Source organism: Cynoglossus semilaevis, chromosome 5 (genome assembly GCF_000523025.1).
Source record: "Cynoglossus semilaevis isolate Cse_v1.0 chromosome 5, Cse_v1.0, whole genome shotgun sequence".
In the NCBI taxonomy this organism is placed as follows: domain Eukaryota; kingdom Metazoa; phylum Chordata; class Actinopteri; order Pleuronectiformes; family Cynoglossidae; genus Cynoglossus; species Cynoglossus semilaevis.
The window spans coordinates 3,156,403-3,174,650 of NC_024311.1; the positions used below are offsets into that span (position 1 = coordinate 3,156,403).

An 18,248-nucleotide genomic window follows, 5' to 3' on the forward strand; every position below is an offset into this window, starting at 1 on the left:
CTGGCGAATCTCGTGTTATTATTAACGGTTAAAATATCAAATTAGTAATAAATAAATATAAAAAGACAACAGAACAACGTATAAACTAATATGCTAAAGGCAAAAAAGTCAATTTAAGCATAAAATATGGTGTTTTAGGAGTTAGAAGAAAAACTTTTTTAACTTTTACAAAACTGTAATGTGATCTAACCTGCTGCAATTTCTCCACATGGTGTACAGATCTTTCAGTTTATTACAAAATAAGGACATTTGTACAAAACACAGTTGGACAACTGACTTACACAATGTGCTGAAACATGACCTTAATTATTGAGACTCAGAAAAAAAAACAATACAATAAAAATACAATAAAAGTCATCAATTGTTCCTGTGTGACCAACATTCTCTATTATTTAAAAAAAATATTCACAAATACATACAGCAATTTTATATGTAAGAAATAAGAATACTGAATTGTGATATTTAGAATACTGTTACACATAAAACATTTGTATTGTTTTGTAACTGTGCTGGTTACAACTGTAAGTTTATTGTTGTAGGTTGATCAAGAGCTGTTTTGTTACAATGTTAAATATTCCAATAAAACATTCGTTCAAATTATATTCCCATAGAATGTGAATTCCTTATATTTATTTTCAAATTTTTACCCCAAAAATACCAAAAACAAATACAATTCCTTCAATATCAACACAAGAAACAATGAGGCAAGAAAACAGAGGGATTGTTCAGCACCTTCTAAAAAAAAGCAAAAACATCTCTCATCTTCATCTGACTATAGTCCTGAGGCGTCAGCGTACCAGTCAGTGTGACTTATAGGAAGGTGAAATAGTGACGAGACAGTGAAGTTCTAAGGCAGACTCTAGTCCTCAGTGCTATTCTCCTGAGTGATTCTCCAGGTCTGTCATCAGCACGTTTCCATCTGATTCTAAAGACAATGAATCTGACTGTCTGTAGTAAGCAGTGCCCAGAAAGTGCAGTCTACCAAAACGTGCTGAGTTCCTCCTGTAGACGAACCACGTTATTCCTGCCAGCAGCGTGAAAATGATCACAGCCACCAGCACTGCAGCAGCGATGACTCCATGATGTAAACCTGAAACACACAATAACACAAAGCTCATATACAGTATGTATCTTTACCTGTAATTTATGATGATGTATGATCTCTTTATAACTGTTATAAAAAAAACATTAACCGGTCCTTTGTTGAGAGACAATAGTCAAAAGCAATACATTACCATTTATCGGTTCCACTTCCACCTCAGTAATCACATCTACAACAAAACATACACGATGATGTCATCAAATAGATTATATATGAGAATGTACAATGTTACAATTGTCTTATAGACATTAAATATATATAATGTTGCACAAAATGAGCACGTTTCAGTTCAGCAGCAGAATTTTTGAAAACTAGAGCCGATCACGTTTCAGTTCAGCAGCAGAATTTTTTAAAACTAGAGCCGATAGCCGTAGATGCAGCTTTATAACCGATCTATCTGTCCGTGTGTGTGTTGAAAGGTCAGTGTGATAGAATGAAACATTTGTTTAACTTGTTTTCATGCAACGGTTCCTGATGAAGCCGCTTACAATCAAAACTCCGATGCTTGGACTCACCTGAGATGGTTTTGCAGACGAAGCCGAATCGCTCCGTGCACTGCGTAAGGTGCCACACACCATTAGCTGCGCTGGTTTTCGCGCATGTGTCTGTAGTCAGCAGGTTGGAGTCTGGAGCTTTGTTTGGCCAGTTAGTGTAGTCCATCGGTGAGCCATCGACCCAGACCAGAGACTCAGCTGAAAACAGAGGGCCACACTTTACCTCCACGGGTCTCGGGTACAATGTAATGACATCTTTAATTAGACTGTGAGATTCTTACAGGCAGGGTTAAAATGCATCCCCAACCACAAAGTCTGGTGATGGATCCCCGAGGCCCAGAGCTGCTCCAGAACAAAACGGTTCTCTGTCTCACTTTCAACGGAGAGAACATCTGACGTGTTAACTGGAATTAGGAAAAACAAAAACAAAAACGGTCACAACGTCGCCCGTATTTAAAATTAAGAGTTTAGAATTTTGTCATTTTTGTACATTTCTGACTACCGACAAAAGTACTGTACATGAGTTCTGGAACTGGACACATTTTCAGTTTTATTTTTTAAAATTCACTTCTTGCCACCCAACCTTTTTTTTAAAGGCAGTTCATTTTGCACATAAGAATTAGATAGAAAAATTTGGAGTCAAATCCAATTATTTAATTAAACCAGCTTTTGGCAAATCTTCAATTTCACCTGTAGGGGAAGTTGCCAGCTCAGACATGATGATCATTAATACTTGTCATTCATTCATCTTCATTTTGAGACTTTCGATTATCAGTCATCAGGCTAGAGTGGCACTACATCTTGGACAGGTTACCAGACAAGATAAAGAGACCACCGACCGTCTTAACTCACACTCGTACCTACTAGTAACTAACCTAACCCTGCATGTTTTAGACTGTGGGAGTTTTAAACTGGAGTTTATGAAGCCAAACCTTTGAATAAACAGGAAGAGCATGAAATGTCTGTACAGAGAAACCGTATCAGTTTCCAAAAGGGGATTGAACCAGTGAGCTTTGACTGCCAGCTCGTTGCATCCTTACCTCTTTTTTTGCAGTGTTCTCTGGACTCCTCCAGTGTCAGTTTCTGCACCACAGTCTCAAAGTTGTAACAGCTGTGCCCAAACTTCACCCAGGAAGGAGGACAAACGACCTCCACTGATGAAAAAGGCTTGTTGCCTGGATTCCACAAAAGATAGCAGACAGTACAAAAGGGGGTCATTGGTGTATTTTGCTAGAATCCCAGCAGCACAAGTGTTAAGTGTTGACAAATCTACAGATTTTTCACTGACTTGGTGCAGAGACACGACACAAGGCTCCCGGCAGCTGAGATTCACAGTCAGCTCTTCTCCAGCCTCCGTTTACATCCAGGTAAACACACTCTCCAGTAACATAGTTGTCGTCGTCGTCATCGTCCGGGTCCCAGTGAGTGTAAACTGTGTCGCTGCCATCTGCCCATTGGTAGTTGATGCCTGCCTGTGAGGAAGAGGGCAGCGATCTGAGGGTAAGTCATGTGAGTGGAAGCTGGAGTGCTGAGCAAAACAGGATGTGATTAGAATAACTGTGAAAACAAAAAGCAGCTGGAAATTGTTCATTTTTCGGCTGCTCCCATGCGGGGGGATGTTTTCTTTTTTTCTGCAGCAATAGGATAATAAAAGATGTCAGCTTTTATAAAGCAAGGCCAAAGATTATGTGGGTCACTATTGATATTCAAAAACCAATACTTTTGCACAGTACTGTAGTTCTTCTGCTACAATGTGTGTCCTTTTATTAACTGACAATTACTAAGAGTTTATATTGTAAAATTTATGATGGATGATCTTCAGAAAATAAGTGAAATCATTTTCAATACAGCACTGAGCAATCACAATATAAGAGCATAAAAATGTATCCAAAATATCCAAATGAATATTCAATGACATTCTCCGGCTGAACCCAGAGCAAACACAACAAAACGCGAGGCATTAGTCGAAATCGAATGTGTGAATATGAATACGTCATTAACTGAATAAACACACATACGTCTTGACTGTAGAGGCCGATCCAGTGAGGGACAGCCAATCTGTTGACAAGCACAGTAAGGAAAGCTTGGTGGTAGGCATCAGTGATGCTCACTAGGTCAGAATCATTCTCTATGCACATTTGCATGGCCTCGTACCAGCTGATGTTTCCAGACACGACCCTGTAGCTGCAGCTCCTGTACTCAATAATGTCAGGGAGAGGGTGGTGATAGGAGTGGGAGGGGGGTTTGGTTGTGTCTGTAACAAGAGAAACGACACGTTTGGATACAAAGAAACATCATGTGTTTGTTTGAAAGAAATCAATGTGTTTTCCCCCACTGTGGCGCAAATTATTATATTAAAAATTAAAATTATTGTTGCTCCGCACTGCATTAACACTGCTCGAAAAACAGAACAGAAATCATTAATCACATTTAACATATAAATATTTATTATTGGGAAGGAAATAAATAAAAATACATAAATAAAGTATTCAATTCAATTGTGCAGATGTCCTCAGCTGATTGTGAGGCTAGTCATTTTATCTGAGACTTTGTATTTGGTTGGTTTGTTAACTACAGTAAATAACTACAAAATATAAAATTCAAAAGCACTAAGTCATATTATTAGGTTTTTATTTGATGTTAACCCTAACTCTAACCCCTTTCTCATGCAGTTTGCATTAATATTACTTGGCTGTTATTATTTTATTTTTTTGAACTCTTAAGTAGAAAGTAACTACTGAAAATACAACTGAAACTGTTATGTAAAGTTTCTATCAATCCTAAAAAATGAAAAACCCACGTGGTTAAAGCTAACAAGGGTTAGAGGAAGGGCGTTTTTCCTACCTTGTGGTTTCTGACAAACAAATCCATAACCAGTTTCACTGCACTTCTCGTCGTACCACTTCCCTGTCAGGTGGAAGTTGTGGTTGTTGGACAGAACGATGCACAGTGGCTCCTTAAACCCACCAATCCAATCGTCTTCCTACAGCAAATCAGCAGACAGCAGGGGCAGATGTTAGTTTACTTTTGCAAAATGAAAAAAATAAAATAAAATAAAATTACCCACTGTTAGAACCAAAAAACTTTGACTCAACATCTGAGTGCAAAGTGGAAAAGTTTTCTTAAAGTCACAGTGAATAATGTATTTTCGATGATGAATTAAAAGAGAGTAAGAGCTGAGCAGCCCAGTACTTATATGGATACAATTACAGGGAGCTTCAAGTAAGTCATTAATAAAGATAAAAGTATCAAACAAATATAAATTAAACACATAGTTGCAAAGAAATCAATTTTCACAATAAGGGTATGACTCAGCAAAACCTAATACAAATAGTGTAGTTATAGGTTCACATACGCAAATAATAGTAGAAAAGACAAAGGTTAATATAACTCAGACACAACAGACACAACAGACCACTGCATGTTTTTCCTACATTTCCCAAAGGGAACTCCTGAGTGATTAATACAGGGCTGGCTATCTATCTATCTATCTATCTATCCATCCATCCATCCATCCATCTATCCATCCATCTATCTATCCATCTATCTATCTATATCTATGTTCTCTTATTTCCCACAGAGCTGTGTGACCTATACATTCCTGCCTCCCAGTTATTGGTTATTCATTAAAACGCAACATTATTATCAGATTTTAAACAAAAAGCTGTTCCCGCAAAATATCATAAAACAAACAGGCAAAACATACACAACATATCTAAACAGACATTAGCATTAGTTAGATTTCAATAGATCTTACAGTGAGATAGGTTTTTGGTTCTACTGGAGACCAGTTGGTGTAGCTGACTGTTTTCCCATTGGTCCATTTCATGTCACCAACTCCGAGGCCAATCCACACCCCCACAGAGCTGCCCTGGAGCAGCATGGTGATATAGGCTGCAGATATGAAACAAAATAGTGAATGTCTGACATGTCTACAAACACAGCTGAGTAATTATCAGTTGATGTTTTATTTTTTTTGCCTGTACCTTGTTCAATCTCATCTTCTATAGCGACCAGGGAGCCTTCAAATGAGGAGCAGATGGACTGAGCATCTTTCCAACTTTTCCCCTGCTTTGGATCATCGGGGAGGTGGAGCAGGAGACACTGCCAACGTACACAAACATCCCACATAAAAACATGGATATTCAATGGAAATCTTTGTTCATCTGTTACCATTGCCAGACCGAGGGAGGAGGATGTGATTTCGTTAGCACCAACACAAACAACAAGACAGAAATCGGACTCAAAAAGCTTTACTCGTTACAGTACTGGCATTTACTGAAAACGTCTTTAAAATCAGATATGCTGGTTCATGGTTGGAACAAAAAAGTTTTTTTTTATTTACACTTCTCTGTGCTTTGCCTGGAGTAGCTGTAAAGTAGCTGTTCTGAATTGGGAGGATCCTTTATATTAGGGCTTTTGCCTGGTTTTTAGTCTTGACTGAGGTTGACTCAGCCTTTGTAGCATCAGCTTGGTGTCATGGGTGTTTAAATACAAACACCCGGAGTGAATCCCTAGGGCATCTTGTTCATTTAATGTGAGCAATTCATAAAGTAAAATCCAATTTCAAAAGTGAAATGCAAAAGTATTACCTTTGCAGTACAAAGTATATATAGACATGTGTACCTGTTGTTGCTCCGCAGAGTTATTGTGAGGTTTTTGACTTTGCTCTGCTAATGTAAGTAACGCAAGAGAGTTTCGTCAACTAAGGGCGTAACCTGGTCCTGTTTAGTTGTACACAATGCTGATAAACTCACAGGAATTGAAGAAAGACATGTTCATTTCATTTTTTATAACCATCTGCTACCACCTAGTGGAGGTATATTTAATTCATTAAATTATTTGCAGTAAATAAATAATAGTTTTAGGACCATTTTAGAAAAAAATGGATAATTCTCCACTGGATCAGCCGCGATTTTTATGTGCTACATTGTTCTCGGTCGTGCTGTATCAATGTCGCAGGCACAAAATTCATGCGATAAAGACATTACTGGACACATTTTTAGCTGTTTAACAACATAATCGACATGGAACAAAATCTAAACAAAGTATATAAATCAGTGGAGATCAAGTCAGCTGTGTTAGAGTCCAAACCTTGTGTCCAAAATACAGCCATTTTTCAGGACATCGTCCAATGTAGTGAGGTTCTCTGGGAGTCTCCAGCACAGACGCAGTCCTTCTCTTACAGACATAACCATGGAGATCACTGCACTTCTTCACAGACCACTTTCCTGAAACAAAGACAACAACAACGGAAAAAAAAAAAACAAGATAAATTCTCAACTGTGGAAACACTTTCTGCTCGTATCACTGTGTGCTTTAGCACAGGGTCATATTAACCTGTTGAAGAAGACATGGTGACACACAACCCATTTCTCCTAGCAGTGTCCACAGCCCAGTTCTGAAAGTCCACTTCGGTTTTGTCAGTCCATCTGCAAATAACGTTCGGCGAGTTAAATAGGATTTTAAAGTAAAAGAAACAAAACAGTCGTCTGGAGTTTCTGTTAGTCGAGATAAAACTAACTGGAGTTAAATAGGATTTTAAAGTAAAAGAAGCAAAACAGTCGTCTGGAGTTCCTGAATCAGTTAGTCGAGATAAAACTAACTGCACCTAACATAAGGGAGGTCAACTCATGACCAAGGTTAGAATTACAAACTGTTAAACACAGTTTTCGTGACTGTCATATAAAAGCATAACCTTACGTTATATTTGCAATATTTTGTTTCAGACAACGTTACCTTCTGTGTCAAAGACAGGTAATGTTTTAAAAAGGATCCACTCACCTGACCTCGTCTCCAGGCTGACCAACAGAAAGGCCGATCCACCAGTCAGCTGGGCCCAGAGAGAACTGAGGGAGGAAAGGAAATAAAAAAGATGATTCATTTTCACCTTCTCGTGGCAGTGCCAAGTGATTTCATTCTTTTGTAATATAACCTGTTTTAAATATGTTATCATCCACAAACCAGGGCAGTAAAAGAGACTCGTTGATGTGGATTAACATCAGTGACATCAGCAGCATAAAAGTGTCAGCATATAAGGTCTGTTACTGCCCTTCACTCTCAGTAAAGTTGTTGAAGAGACGACCGTGCGGGTCGGCTATTGTTGTGTGCATTTACACAGCTGCTGTTATGTAAGACTGTGTCAAGGCAAGAAAATCACAGCATGGAATTTTTAGGATTTTAACCTAAACTCTCTCAAATGATTAACTTTTTTAATCTGAATAACCATTTCGATTATTTAGATTTAGCTATATAATGATCATAACTGATCTTCATTAAATCAGCCTGAGAAATCATGAAACACTTAGACGATTCAACATTTCTTTTTTCATCATCCCTGATTTTATCTGTGACTAATCCAACTATTAATGTGGAAATATGTCGAAAAATGTGCAAAAGTAAATCTAAAAATTGAGCTTCATAAAGTTGGTGAATTTTTCGGGAAGATGAATCCAGTAACTGTGACCATAAACTCTTAAGCAAGACGTGCACTGAATTTAGAAGTCAAATTAACGAAATAGATTTATAAAAAATGTGATTTTATTTTAGGACAAACCCGACGTAAGCGATCCTTGACGAAGTGCAGCTCGTCCCTGGAGTGAATGGACAGTAAATGTGCTCCCATCATCTGACAGGCCAGAGACACAGCATCCCAGTCAAACGGCTGTTTGGCAAGGAGATACTCAGCGCCGCGGTAAAACACCCAGGGTTCACTCTCTGTAAAAAATACTTTTTTAGGCACATTTTAAAGAAAGAAAATGTTCAGATACTTCTTATACTTCTTGGGTAATGCATGAAGGAATCCTACTCACCCTCAGAGTACCAATAAGGTTTTTTCAGTTTTTCACCTGCAACAGAAGTCATACTTAGATTCAATGTGCACAAGGCAGCTCCACATCTGTACAATAACTGTAGTTTAACATAAACACCTGATGTGTAGAGAAAACATATGTTAACAACAGAAAAACAAAGACTGTCTAGATCAGGGGTTCCCAACCCCTGGTCCGCAGACCAGTACCAGTCCATAGGTCATTTGGTACTGGGCCACAGTGGAACACAGTGAAAAAAATGTACTTAATTTTTACTAATATACTTGAATGCTCAGTACCTTGGTACTGGTCTGTAGTAACTGGTGGTACTGGCTGACCAGTCCTTGGAACAAAAAGGTTGGGGAACCCTGGTAGAGATGTAACTGCTTCATAACAGACTAATGCATGTTTCTGCAATTGATTATTATTATTATATTTGATTGATTTAATTACTTAGGTTAACAAACTCTGCTGCATGGACTTTACTAAATGCTTTTTAAGCTCCTGTGGGCCCCACAAAATGGCTTGGAGGGCCGCATTTGGCGCCCGGGCCTTGAGTTTGACACGTATGTTGTAGATACTACTCACGCCACATTGGTGAACAAATATTCTTAACAAAGGAAGCACAATTACCCATCACAGATATTTTGCCCACTGTGGTCCAAATAAAGATACATTTATTAAAAAGTATATTGATTTGACTTGCTGCGACCCCTGAGCAATAGATTTTCACCCCCCACTTTGGGAACCACTGGTGTAGAGAACGGTGTTACACATGTGCTCACCTTTGGGCAGCTTACAAATCCACTCATGTTTGCTGTCACAGGGCTGTGGAGTCAGAGCATTGGTCAGGTCACTGTAAACGGCGCAGTCCCTCCTGTCGTCCTCGTCATTTTTGTCCTCTATGAACGACGTCACCACCTGAGTGAAGCCCAACACAACAACACACGACAGTTAGGGTTTTAAAGACCTGGAGTTTTACTGAGGCTGAATGCAACGTGATTACCGGAGAACCATCGGACCACTCCCAGGCTCCAGGGTTTTCGGGGTCTCTTTTGTTTAAACCCACCCAGAACCAGCGACCCTGTGGTCTGCAAAGAGGAAATATTGGGAGCATTATCGCACTGTTACATAAGAAATACTGTGTCTTTATTCAGAGATTTAATATCAGGTGCTTCCTCCATCACCAACTGAATTTTTTTTTTTTCAAAACAAAATGCAGGGTTCGCCCGTCTACGAGATGCAAGAGTTTGGTACCAACCCTTCAAACATGTGGCTGAGGAGCTGCTTGACAAACGCTTGCTCCTCGTAATGGTAGAAACTGGCCAGCTGGGCGCCGAGGGCCTGGCAGAAAAAGTCTGCCTCCACCCAGGTGCGTTTCATAAGGACCTTCTCATCGTGGAAGACCTGGAGGAGAAACACGTAGAGGTGTAGGATTCATGAAGTAGAAAGTAACAAAGTAGCGTAAAAAATGTTGTTTTTTGGTTGCGTGTTCACTGTGTTCTCTCAAATCAAAACATAAAACTAGGGAAAAGACCTTAAAACAGTCCAACAGCCCAGACTGTGATTCCCACCCGGGAGGACAGGGGGCGTGGGCATCAATGTGGTGCTCTTGTAGTTGGGGATCATGGTAACTGCCCACACTCTGCTCACACACTGACAAGGCCTTAAAGGACCTGCAGTCTTTGACCTCCCAGTGACCCAGAGCTGGTCCACCTGACATTGCGACACACCCGCCAGAACTGGCTGAGGAACGGGGGATAAAAAAATAATGTGTGATATGTCAACAACAAAACAAAAACATCTACATGTCAACAACCAAAAATAATTGGCTACCAGGCTGATGTTTGTTCCAGTTGGTGTAGGAGAGCGGCAGGGAGGAGCTATTGTGAAGAAACCAGACGTATTCTCCTGTGTCCCCGATGTCGTTGAGGCGGATCCAGTAAAACGTGCTGCTGTTGGCGCCTCTCTCATTCAGTAAACTGTTGATAAAAGCCTGCTCGAACCTTGTTTTAGGAATATCAGAGGAGTTCAGTTTGGCAGGCCTGCTCGAACCTTGTTTTAGGAATATGAGAGGAGTTCAGTTTGGCAGAAAAACATATCTTTTTTTATACATATGTATTTATAATTTTACTAGAATTATAATAATACTGATTATTATACTTATTTTTACACTAATTTCTTAAGGGAATATTTATAGGCTATACAGCATATAAAAAAAATAATTGTACAAACATTATAACATGATAAGTTAGTCAAAATAAAAGGTACATATCACCTGTTTCCCAAAGTGAGAAGAGGGGCCTTGCAGTAGTATCCCATCAACGCATCTTCAAAATTTTGTTCATGGTTCGTCACAGTGTAGTAGGAATGTCCGTGTCGTTTCCAGCCCTAGGAGAAAAAATAAAAATAAAAAAAAGACTAAATTACAAAATTAAAATACAAATAAGATTTCAAAAAAAAAACACAAATCAAAAAACTGATGAAAGAAAAACCCTATAATTACGCAGTTCCAGTTGTTCTGTCTATTATATCGAATGAGAAAATATTTTCAATCCTTTCTAACTTTCAACTTGACCGGTTGATGGCAGTAAATAAAACCCTCCAAAATCTACCAACGCTGATGCCCAAGCTCAAAACAAAAGAAGAAATGTTGTATATATATGTTGTTCGTTTTCATTATTACCAGCAGGGGTCACTACTGTCTAACAGAGATTGTTGGTTCATGTTCTGCCCTCAGGGCCTTTGTTTTGACTCATGCTGGATTGTATGATGCACTGCTGTGACTCAGGAGTGTAATATTCTTGCGGAGGAGCAACATGAATGCCAGACAATACGTCAGCAGTGTGAATTAGCCTTTTGTGCTGGTGGAGGAGAGAAACGTGTGCACAAGTGGGGCTGTAGTCCGCACGTGGTTGCACCTCCTGCTGCACCTCCAGCTGCACCTCCTGCTGCACCTCCTGCTGCACCTCCTGCATTGTATGGAGCCATTGTGACACAGCACAGATGAGTAACTGTGCGTTTCACTTAAACAGGACGTGACCGAGGGACGACAGACTCGACCGGTCGGATTGTTTCAGCAAAAAGCTACAGTACATGGTTAGTTTCCCTGGTCAGTTTCCCTGGTCAGTTTCCCAGCATGGAGGGTTTTTTTCTGTCTGTTGTTTTTGAACAGTCGAGCAAAAACAACACATATTTCGGTGTGTGTCTTCACCACAGAGGAAATGGGAAGGATCGGAGCTGAGTTAACTTTTCTCATGTGAACCTTTTTAGCTCCTACTTTAGGGCTGTGATGAGAAGGAATGTCCTGATCAGCTGTTGTGGCCACCAATCACAATCTGATGTGTCTATTTTGGATTACCAGCTGATCAAGAGTCCCGGCCCTGTATTTATAGATAATAAGGTTTTCAGTTTCAGGCCTGCCACTGATATTTATTCTTCCTTTAATGTTTACCCAGAGTACGTTTTTAAAGCAGCGAGGCTGTGTCCAGCTGCAGGTTTAATTTTAGACATCCTTTTAGACCAGTGGCAGTTCTGCCACTACAATTTTTGTGAGATTATCACACTTCATTTACTGCAAGTTATTTTTCTTTTTTTTTTTTCTTATTATTTTTATTTTACTGCAAGTTATTTTTCTTTTTTTTCTTTCTTATTATTTTTACTCTGCTTGTGAAAATAGGCAACACTAAAATAAGAGATTTTGTTTGTGTGACAGACATAATGTGAAGTCACGTGACCCTCTGTAAAAATAAACAAAGATCGGCTCAGATCTGAAACTTAAGATCAGGATCAGTACAGATAGTACCTCAGATCTGAAACTTAAGATCAGGATCTGTACTTCCTTAGGCAGTACAGATAGTAGTGATTCTAAATCACTGTAGGACAGGACAACCCCTTTAAAAAAAATCCACAGAGGTTATTTAGTTGTATTATCAGCAATGTTTCTCCCTGTTTATCTCTCCGTATTCTCTGGACTTTTCCGATGGTTGAAAGTGATCACAATCAATGAATCAGTATCACAATCACAAAACAGTACCACTACTGTATATTAGGCACAATATAATAGACAAAGTATATGTATAGACAAGTAAGGTGCGGTAATGAAAATCACACATTCCAATTTGGTCACAAAGTGAGGGAGAGGGTGTTGGCTTAGCGTTAGCTTTGTCCAGCCTGACCAACAAACGTAAAATTACATTCAAATTGTGCAAAACTGCATTCATCTTCTTTAGTTTAGTTTCAAAACCATGTTTTTGTAAAAATACTGGCCCAGTACTGGTCACTGGACCATCACAGTTGGTCATACACAAACAAGAAGCAAGATTAGGTAACAAGAAAACAATGGGTTTTTAAAAAAAAAAAAAGCATCTCGCAAGAAATGTTTCAATCAAGGTGACCTGAAAGAATGTTGTTTATGGACTGGAGTGTTTGTGCGCATTCCTACCTCGGGACAACCCTCGTCCCAGGAATCAGGATGAAAAACAGGAATTTGGTTCAGGCTTCTTTTTCTGCAGACAGCAGGCAGTTGTTCATCACAGGATGTTAATAACCAGGTGCCTTTCTGTGAAAACAGAGCATGTAATGAATGAATCCACCTACACAAACTTTCAAAGTTAAAAATTTTGATTTTTAAAGCATGAATCAAGAAGTCCAGGGCTGCCATTAAGATGTTAATAAACCTTCTCCTGTTAGTCAAAGGTGGAGTATGCTTTTGAAAGTTCACACCTCCATCACTTTTAGAGTCTGACTAACTAGCACCCCAGCCAGGAGCCAAGGTGATTTTTGCATTTAAAAATATTTGGCCTATTAATAGAAAAACACCTCTACAATAAGAAGAATAAAATCAGTTTCATGAGAAATTGGCTGTATCTAAAAGAAGCCCCAAAAGGAGCTTTCTCACCTCCCTGTCCACTTTGGCACAGAGGTCTGTGTCTGTCAGGTTGGGAGGAGGCTGATACTGATGCCACAGAGTTAGAGTCACCGGTGAATCATCAGACCACTGCACAGAGGGTGAGGATATTGGTCTCCTAAGGCCAATCCAGACCTCCTTACTGTCTCCTGAAACTGTAGAAAACACACAGAGAGTGACAACCAGTTTAAAGCACGTCTAAACTCTTGGCTTTAACATATGAAGTTGAGTATCTTCAGAGTCACATAACAAAGAATCTCAATCGTCTACACTGAATGGCCCTCCTTACAGTTAGCCAGCAGACTGAGCAGCATCTCCACCTCCGACAATGACCTCAGGCTGGTGAGGTTTGACCCTTGGGAGCCACAAGCCGCCGATGAGTCAGGCCAGCTTCCTGCCTCCGTTTTGGGCAGGACTTTGTAACAAAAACCATTGTGCGGCCACCATCCATCGACACACTCTGTGGAGATGTACTGCCAATTCTCTGTGGGAGAACCGAGAGTGAGGAGTTAGAATCATATTCCCTTAGTCACAGAAGACACTGCTGTTGTCTAGTTGTCGAGACACACGAGACACTGCAAAATGAGAGAGAAATAGCCAGGTCGAAAGATCACTCTCCAGAGGCGGTACAGCTGTTAGGTCAAAGGTCAGTAGAAAAAAACAAATCAGTTCAAAAATGTTTCTTTAAATAATTTGCTTATCCTGTTGTGGTTACAGTACCTGTTTCACTACAATTTGATCACGTTTTTGGCTTTTTTGTGAACATTTTTGGTTTCTAATACAGTTTTATCAAGTAACATGATTTAAAAAAAAAGAAAAAAGTAGCCATGAACCTCTGCAGCATTAATAATATTTTAATTAACTAATACAAAAAAATAACCAGCAGATTGATTCATACAATAATTCAATTAATGAATTTGGCTTAAACCTATTTCACACCTATGGTCAATGGGAGAGAAATTCCACAACGGAATATCTGCTTAGAACCAGGAAACGAGCAGTGACCATCTAACTATTACACCATGAATTCAGAAGTATATATATATATATATATACGTGTGTGTGTGTGTGTGAGAATGCATGTATCCTCACCCATTGGCTCGGCTCTCCTGGTGTTGTTTGGTGTTTTCTTACAAATGTAGGGCAGCGCAGACTCACAGGAAAGACTCTGCCAGTGACCGGGGAAGGCCGAGTTATAAACTCCACACTGTCTGTTGTCTTTCAGGGGGCTGGCAGGCAGAGCTTGTGAAAACAATGTGAAAGCAGAGGTTCAGTCTACAGCTGTCGTCTCTAATGTATAGGACTCTGGCCTATTTCAGTTCAAACAAAGAAATGACCAATACCTGTGGTGAAATTGACCAATGATAACGGCGCTCCATCCGACCACTGCCACCCCCGACCATCTTTGAGGTGGTTCAGTCCGATCCACACCATCACTCCAACACTTGCCAGTCGATCTAGATTTACAGAGATGCTGTTTAATATCTGTATATATCTGCTCCAACTTCAATATACATGGTTTGGTTATAGAGCTCAAAATAGGGCCGCATCTTAGAGAGGTGCACTGAATGGAACATTACTATTTAAGGTGGACTGGCCAGATGCCTACCTCTGATGTACCTGTGCTCTGCCAGGCTGCTGATGCTCAGCAGATTTCCTCCTTGAGCCTGACAGGTGGCCTGAGCCTGACTCCAGGTCAGGATGGTGTAAAGGTTGAACTGGTAACACGCCTTTAGTTCCTCGTTGGACTCCCAGAAATGTTCACAAGTTGAGTCTAGGGGGGGAAACAACTCGTACAGTTGGGGTATACTCTCTGTCTCCAGACATAGATATTTGTACACAGAACTGCCAGAGTGCGGTGGAATTATTCAGTTAGATCAGGTTGAAAACACCCAGTCTACTTTCTAGACCAGGCGTGGTCAAACCTTTTAACTAGCAGGCCACAGTTGTCCTAAAATTGAACAGGGGGCCCGGGTCAGGAGCAGATAGATGGAGCGTTCGTGTGAACTAAGATAAATGACGTAAAAGTAATGCATAAAGGCTAAAATGCTAAAATGCTTTTGTCATTTTCTATGCCATCTATTGGGGAAATGTGGGTATTGCAGGGAAAAGGAGTATAATGGTAACATAAATAAATTATATAATTTGGAAAAATTTGACGGGTTGGATTTAAAAGCAGAAATTTGGAAAAATTTGGCGGGTCGGATTTAAAAGCATTAAAAGCAGAACCTTAGTTTGCCCATGCCTGTTCTAGAGAAAAAAAAAATCCCATTTTAAATTGGGGAATACAGATAGGTGGTGCTAAAGTAGAGAAGATCTAGGACATGGTATCGTGTCTTGCGTTTTACCTTGGACAGGGCAGAAGCCCCAGCGTTCAGCTTCGTCATAACGGGTGGTGGTGGCACACCACTGAAGCTGGTCCTCACGGCCCTCACTGGTGCACTCCGAGAACCACTTGTTATTGTATTTAAAAGGTAGCGCACAGGGCATACCGTGTGCATTCCCCAGCAGAGTGTGGATATCTGCAAGTGAAACACAAACATCTCGTGCAAACAACTGAAAGATTAAATAACTGCGGAGGTTTCGACACTGGTTATTTTTGTACCTTCATACGGATACGAACAGGGCCCCTCCCTGGCCGTGTTGTACCTCCTCCATGCGTGAAAGTTGTTCTTTTTAACTACCAGTGAACGTCCCGTCACGGCCACCTTCCACTGCGATGCTCCGTACAGCATCTTCCCGCTGCAGCGCCACCACAGCACGGGAAGGGACATGTCACACTCAAACATGCCCAGAGGTTGAGTCGGGTCGGAGATGTTGAGGCCGAGGCACCTGCTGGAGCCCAGGTTGAAGAGGCGATGCTGAGAGACCCACTTCCACAACATGCGACTCGTGGGCCGCTTACAGTCGTCCAGTACGAGGTTCGAGCGACCCACTGTGACACAGCGCTTGGTTAGTTCACTCTCCAGAATGAACACACCCTTCTCTGGAAGGAGAGGTCAAAAGAGGAGAGAAGAAGAGAAATGATGAGAGGAGATGACACAGTGCTCTTTAACTTCCCTTCATTCCAAGTGACTTCGCAATCATCTTTTACCTGTAGTTTATAAAACTCGAAACGAGATGAAAATGAGAAATAAAACAACAAATGAAAATTACATTTAACTAGAACAGTTTGTCAAACTTTTCTACTCTGTACCACCTGAGAAAACATTTGAGCTCTCTGAGTACCACCATGATGACCAACATTAGAATACAGCAGCAGAGGCCTTCACTGTTAGCTTCCACCACAGGAGAGATGTTTAGAAAGATGTTTATGTTTAAATGTTGTACTAATTATGCCTGGTATGTTTCAGATTTATTCAATTGAAAATGTAAATGTGAAAATATGAATTTTCTCCAGGTACCACTAGAGAGCGCCCGCGTACCACCGGTGGTACACGCACCACAGTTTGAGAACCACTGAACTAGAAGTGAAACGCGTTGTTTATGTAAAAGTATCAACAAAATAAGCTGCATGGAATGGAATGTGCCCCAGGTACATCTCCACTTCATGGACTCAGTAACCTTTATGATACCTCTCCATCTTAAGGAGAATCAGGAGAACCTATAGGCCAAACCTGTGCTGATGGAAAAACACTTATACTCCTAGTAGAATAAAGGGAGGGGGCGCTGTTCAGGACATGGATGGAAGGAATACAATAGGATTCAAAAATATGACTTCACCCTCAGTCAGTAATTGACCAGCCTAGATGCTCATTCCATTCCCGGTGGCTCAGTGGACCACGTCATGGCCACGTGTGACCATGGGGTGACAACAGTCTTCATTGTCAGACCCGTACTAGGTGATGCAGCTCTCACTGACTTGGAGTGACCAATAAAATTCACCCTCCCACTGATGACTCTCTTCTGTTTGTTGTTGTTTTTTTTTTTTGTTTTTTTTTGTCAAATGTTGTTTACTTAATATTACCTATGTTAATATTCTTTAGAGAGGCCTGGAACCAAAACGACTGTCAGAGAAATGATAACAACCGTTCCAAACTAAGGGACCATACACTTTACATAGGCTCACATACAAACTCTGTCACTGCTGAAACCAGAGACACACTTCCGTCTGACTTCCTTGGCTTCACTCTTGCAGCAGCACAGCTTGGTCTAGTTATAATATAAGTTTATGGACCGAAACAATCTTCTTTGGAAAGATGTTCCATGTTATTTCAAACTAGTGAGCCAACGTCTCATTGACTGCGTTTTGACTTCCTACGTCTAATTATGTTGAGATTTGCTGGCATTAGCAGAGATTTTAAGTGTTTAAAGTGTTGTTTACTATACTTGCCCTCTTTTACCATGTATCCTTTTGAGTTTTTATTTTATTTTATTTTTACTTTTAAACCTTATCCACAGTCCATATGGACCAGTACACAGTTCACTGGGCCGCTAAAAACAGAGACTTTTCTCTCCTGCACAATGGGAACATCTTTTCTCCAGTAATAACAGACTGAGCTCCACCAGAGCCGCGCCTGACAAATTCGTAACGTTTGAGGCGGTTATACGGCTGTGAAAGGAGCTGCAGTACTGCCGACACGGACCGGACCGAACTTACTGTAAAACTCCGCGAGCTGTTGTTTCTCCAGAACCTCCTCGTCCTCGCCGCTGACACACACACAGACTTGTACAACGAGCAACAGCGAGAAAAGCGTCGCCGCCACAGCAGCAGCAGCGGCAGCAGCAGCGTGGACGCAGCGACACGGCCGTGTGGACATTTCCACAGCCGAGGGAAACTAACGAATTTAGTTTCCGACTGAGAGTTTTTCTACTGTCTACAGTCAGCTCCGCACCCCACTGTGCTTTTTTCCCCTTCTCATGAAAAACTTTGACCAAAGTGGAGGAGAACCGTGACGTCACGTCTGACGGTGGAGGAGCTGGAGCTGCTGCCG

The 18,248-nt window shown here is 40.7% G+C and overlaps 1 protein-coding gene across 1 annotated transcript; it reads right to left on the reverse strand.

Moving 5' to 3' along the window:
* Window positions 1-21: 21 nt before the first annotated feature.
* Window positions 22-18,228, reverse strand: pla2r1 (phospholipase A2 receptor 1). The gene is made up of 30 exons (XM_008309970.3): window positions 17,915-18,228; window positions 15,920-16,300; window positions 15,663-15,836; window positions 14,924-15,088; window positions 14,658-14,771; window positions 14,407-14,556; window positions 13,604-13,798; window positions 13,306-13,469; window positions 12,850-12,966; window positions 10,684-10,796; window positions 10,242-10,411; window positions 9,943-10,151; window positions 9,667-9,812; window positions 9,412-9,496; window positions 9,191-9,326; window positions 8,409-8,444; window positions 8,153-8,313; window positions 7,381-7,445; window positions 6,937-7,028; window positions 6,691-6,827; window positions 5,583-5,700; window positions 5,354-5,490; window positions 4,441-4,579; window positions 3,615-3,850; window positions 2,885-3,068; window positions 2,637-2,771; window positions 1,878-2,000; window positions 1,618-1,794; window positions 1,236-1,271; window positions 22-1,090 (listed from the first exon to the last, which is right to left on the reverse strand). The coding sequence occupies exons 1-30, from the start codon at window positions 18,072-18,074 to the stop codon at window positions 873-875; spliced, it is 4,473 nt and encodes a 1,490-aa protein (XP_008308192.1). The 5' UTR covers window positions 18,075-18,228; the 3' UTR covers window positions 22-872.
* Window positions 18,229-18,248: the final 20 nt, after the last annotated feature.

Coding starts and splice junctions, on each gene's coding strand:
- pla2r1 (XM_008309970.3), bottom strand. CDS start 18,074: ATGTCCACACGGCCGTGTCGCTGCGTCCACGCTGCTGCTGCCGCTGCT. Junction 10,412..10,683: donor CTTCTCACTTTGGGAAACAG/GTGATATGTACC, acceptor TCCTAAAACAAG/GTTCGAGCAGGCTTTTATCA. Junction 5,491..5,582: donor AGAAGATGAGATTGAACAAG/GTACAGGCAAAA, acceptor TCATATCTGCAG/CCTATATCACCATGCTGCTC.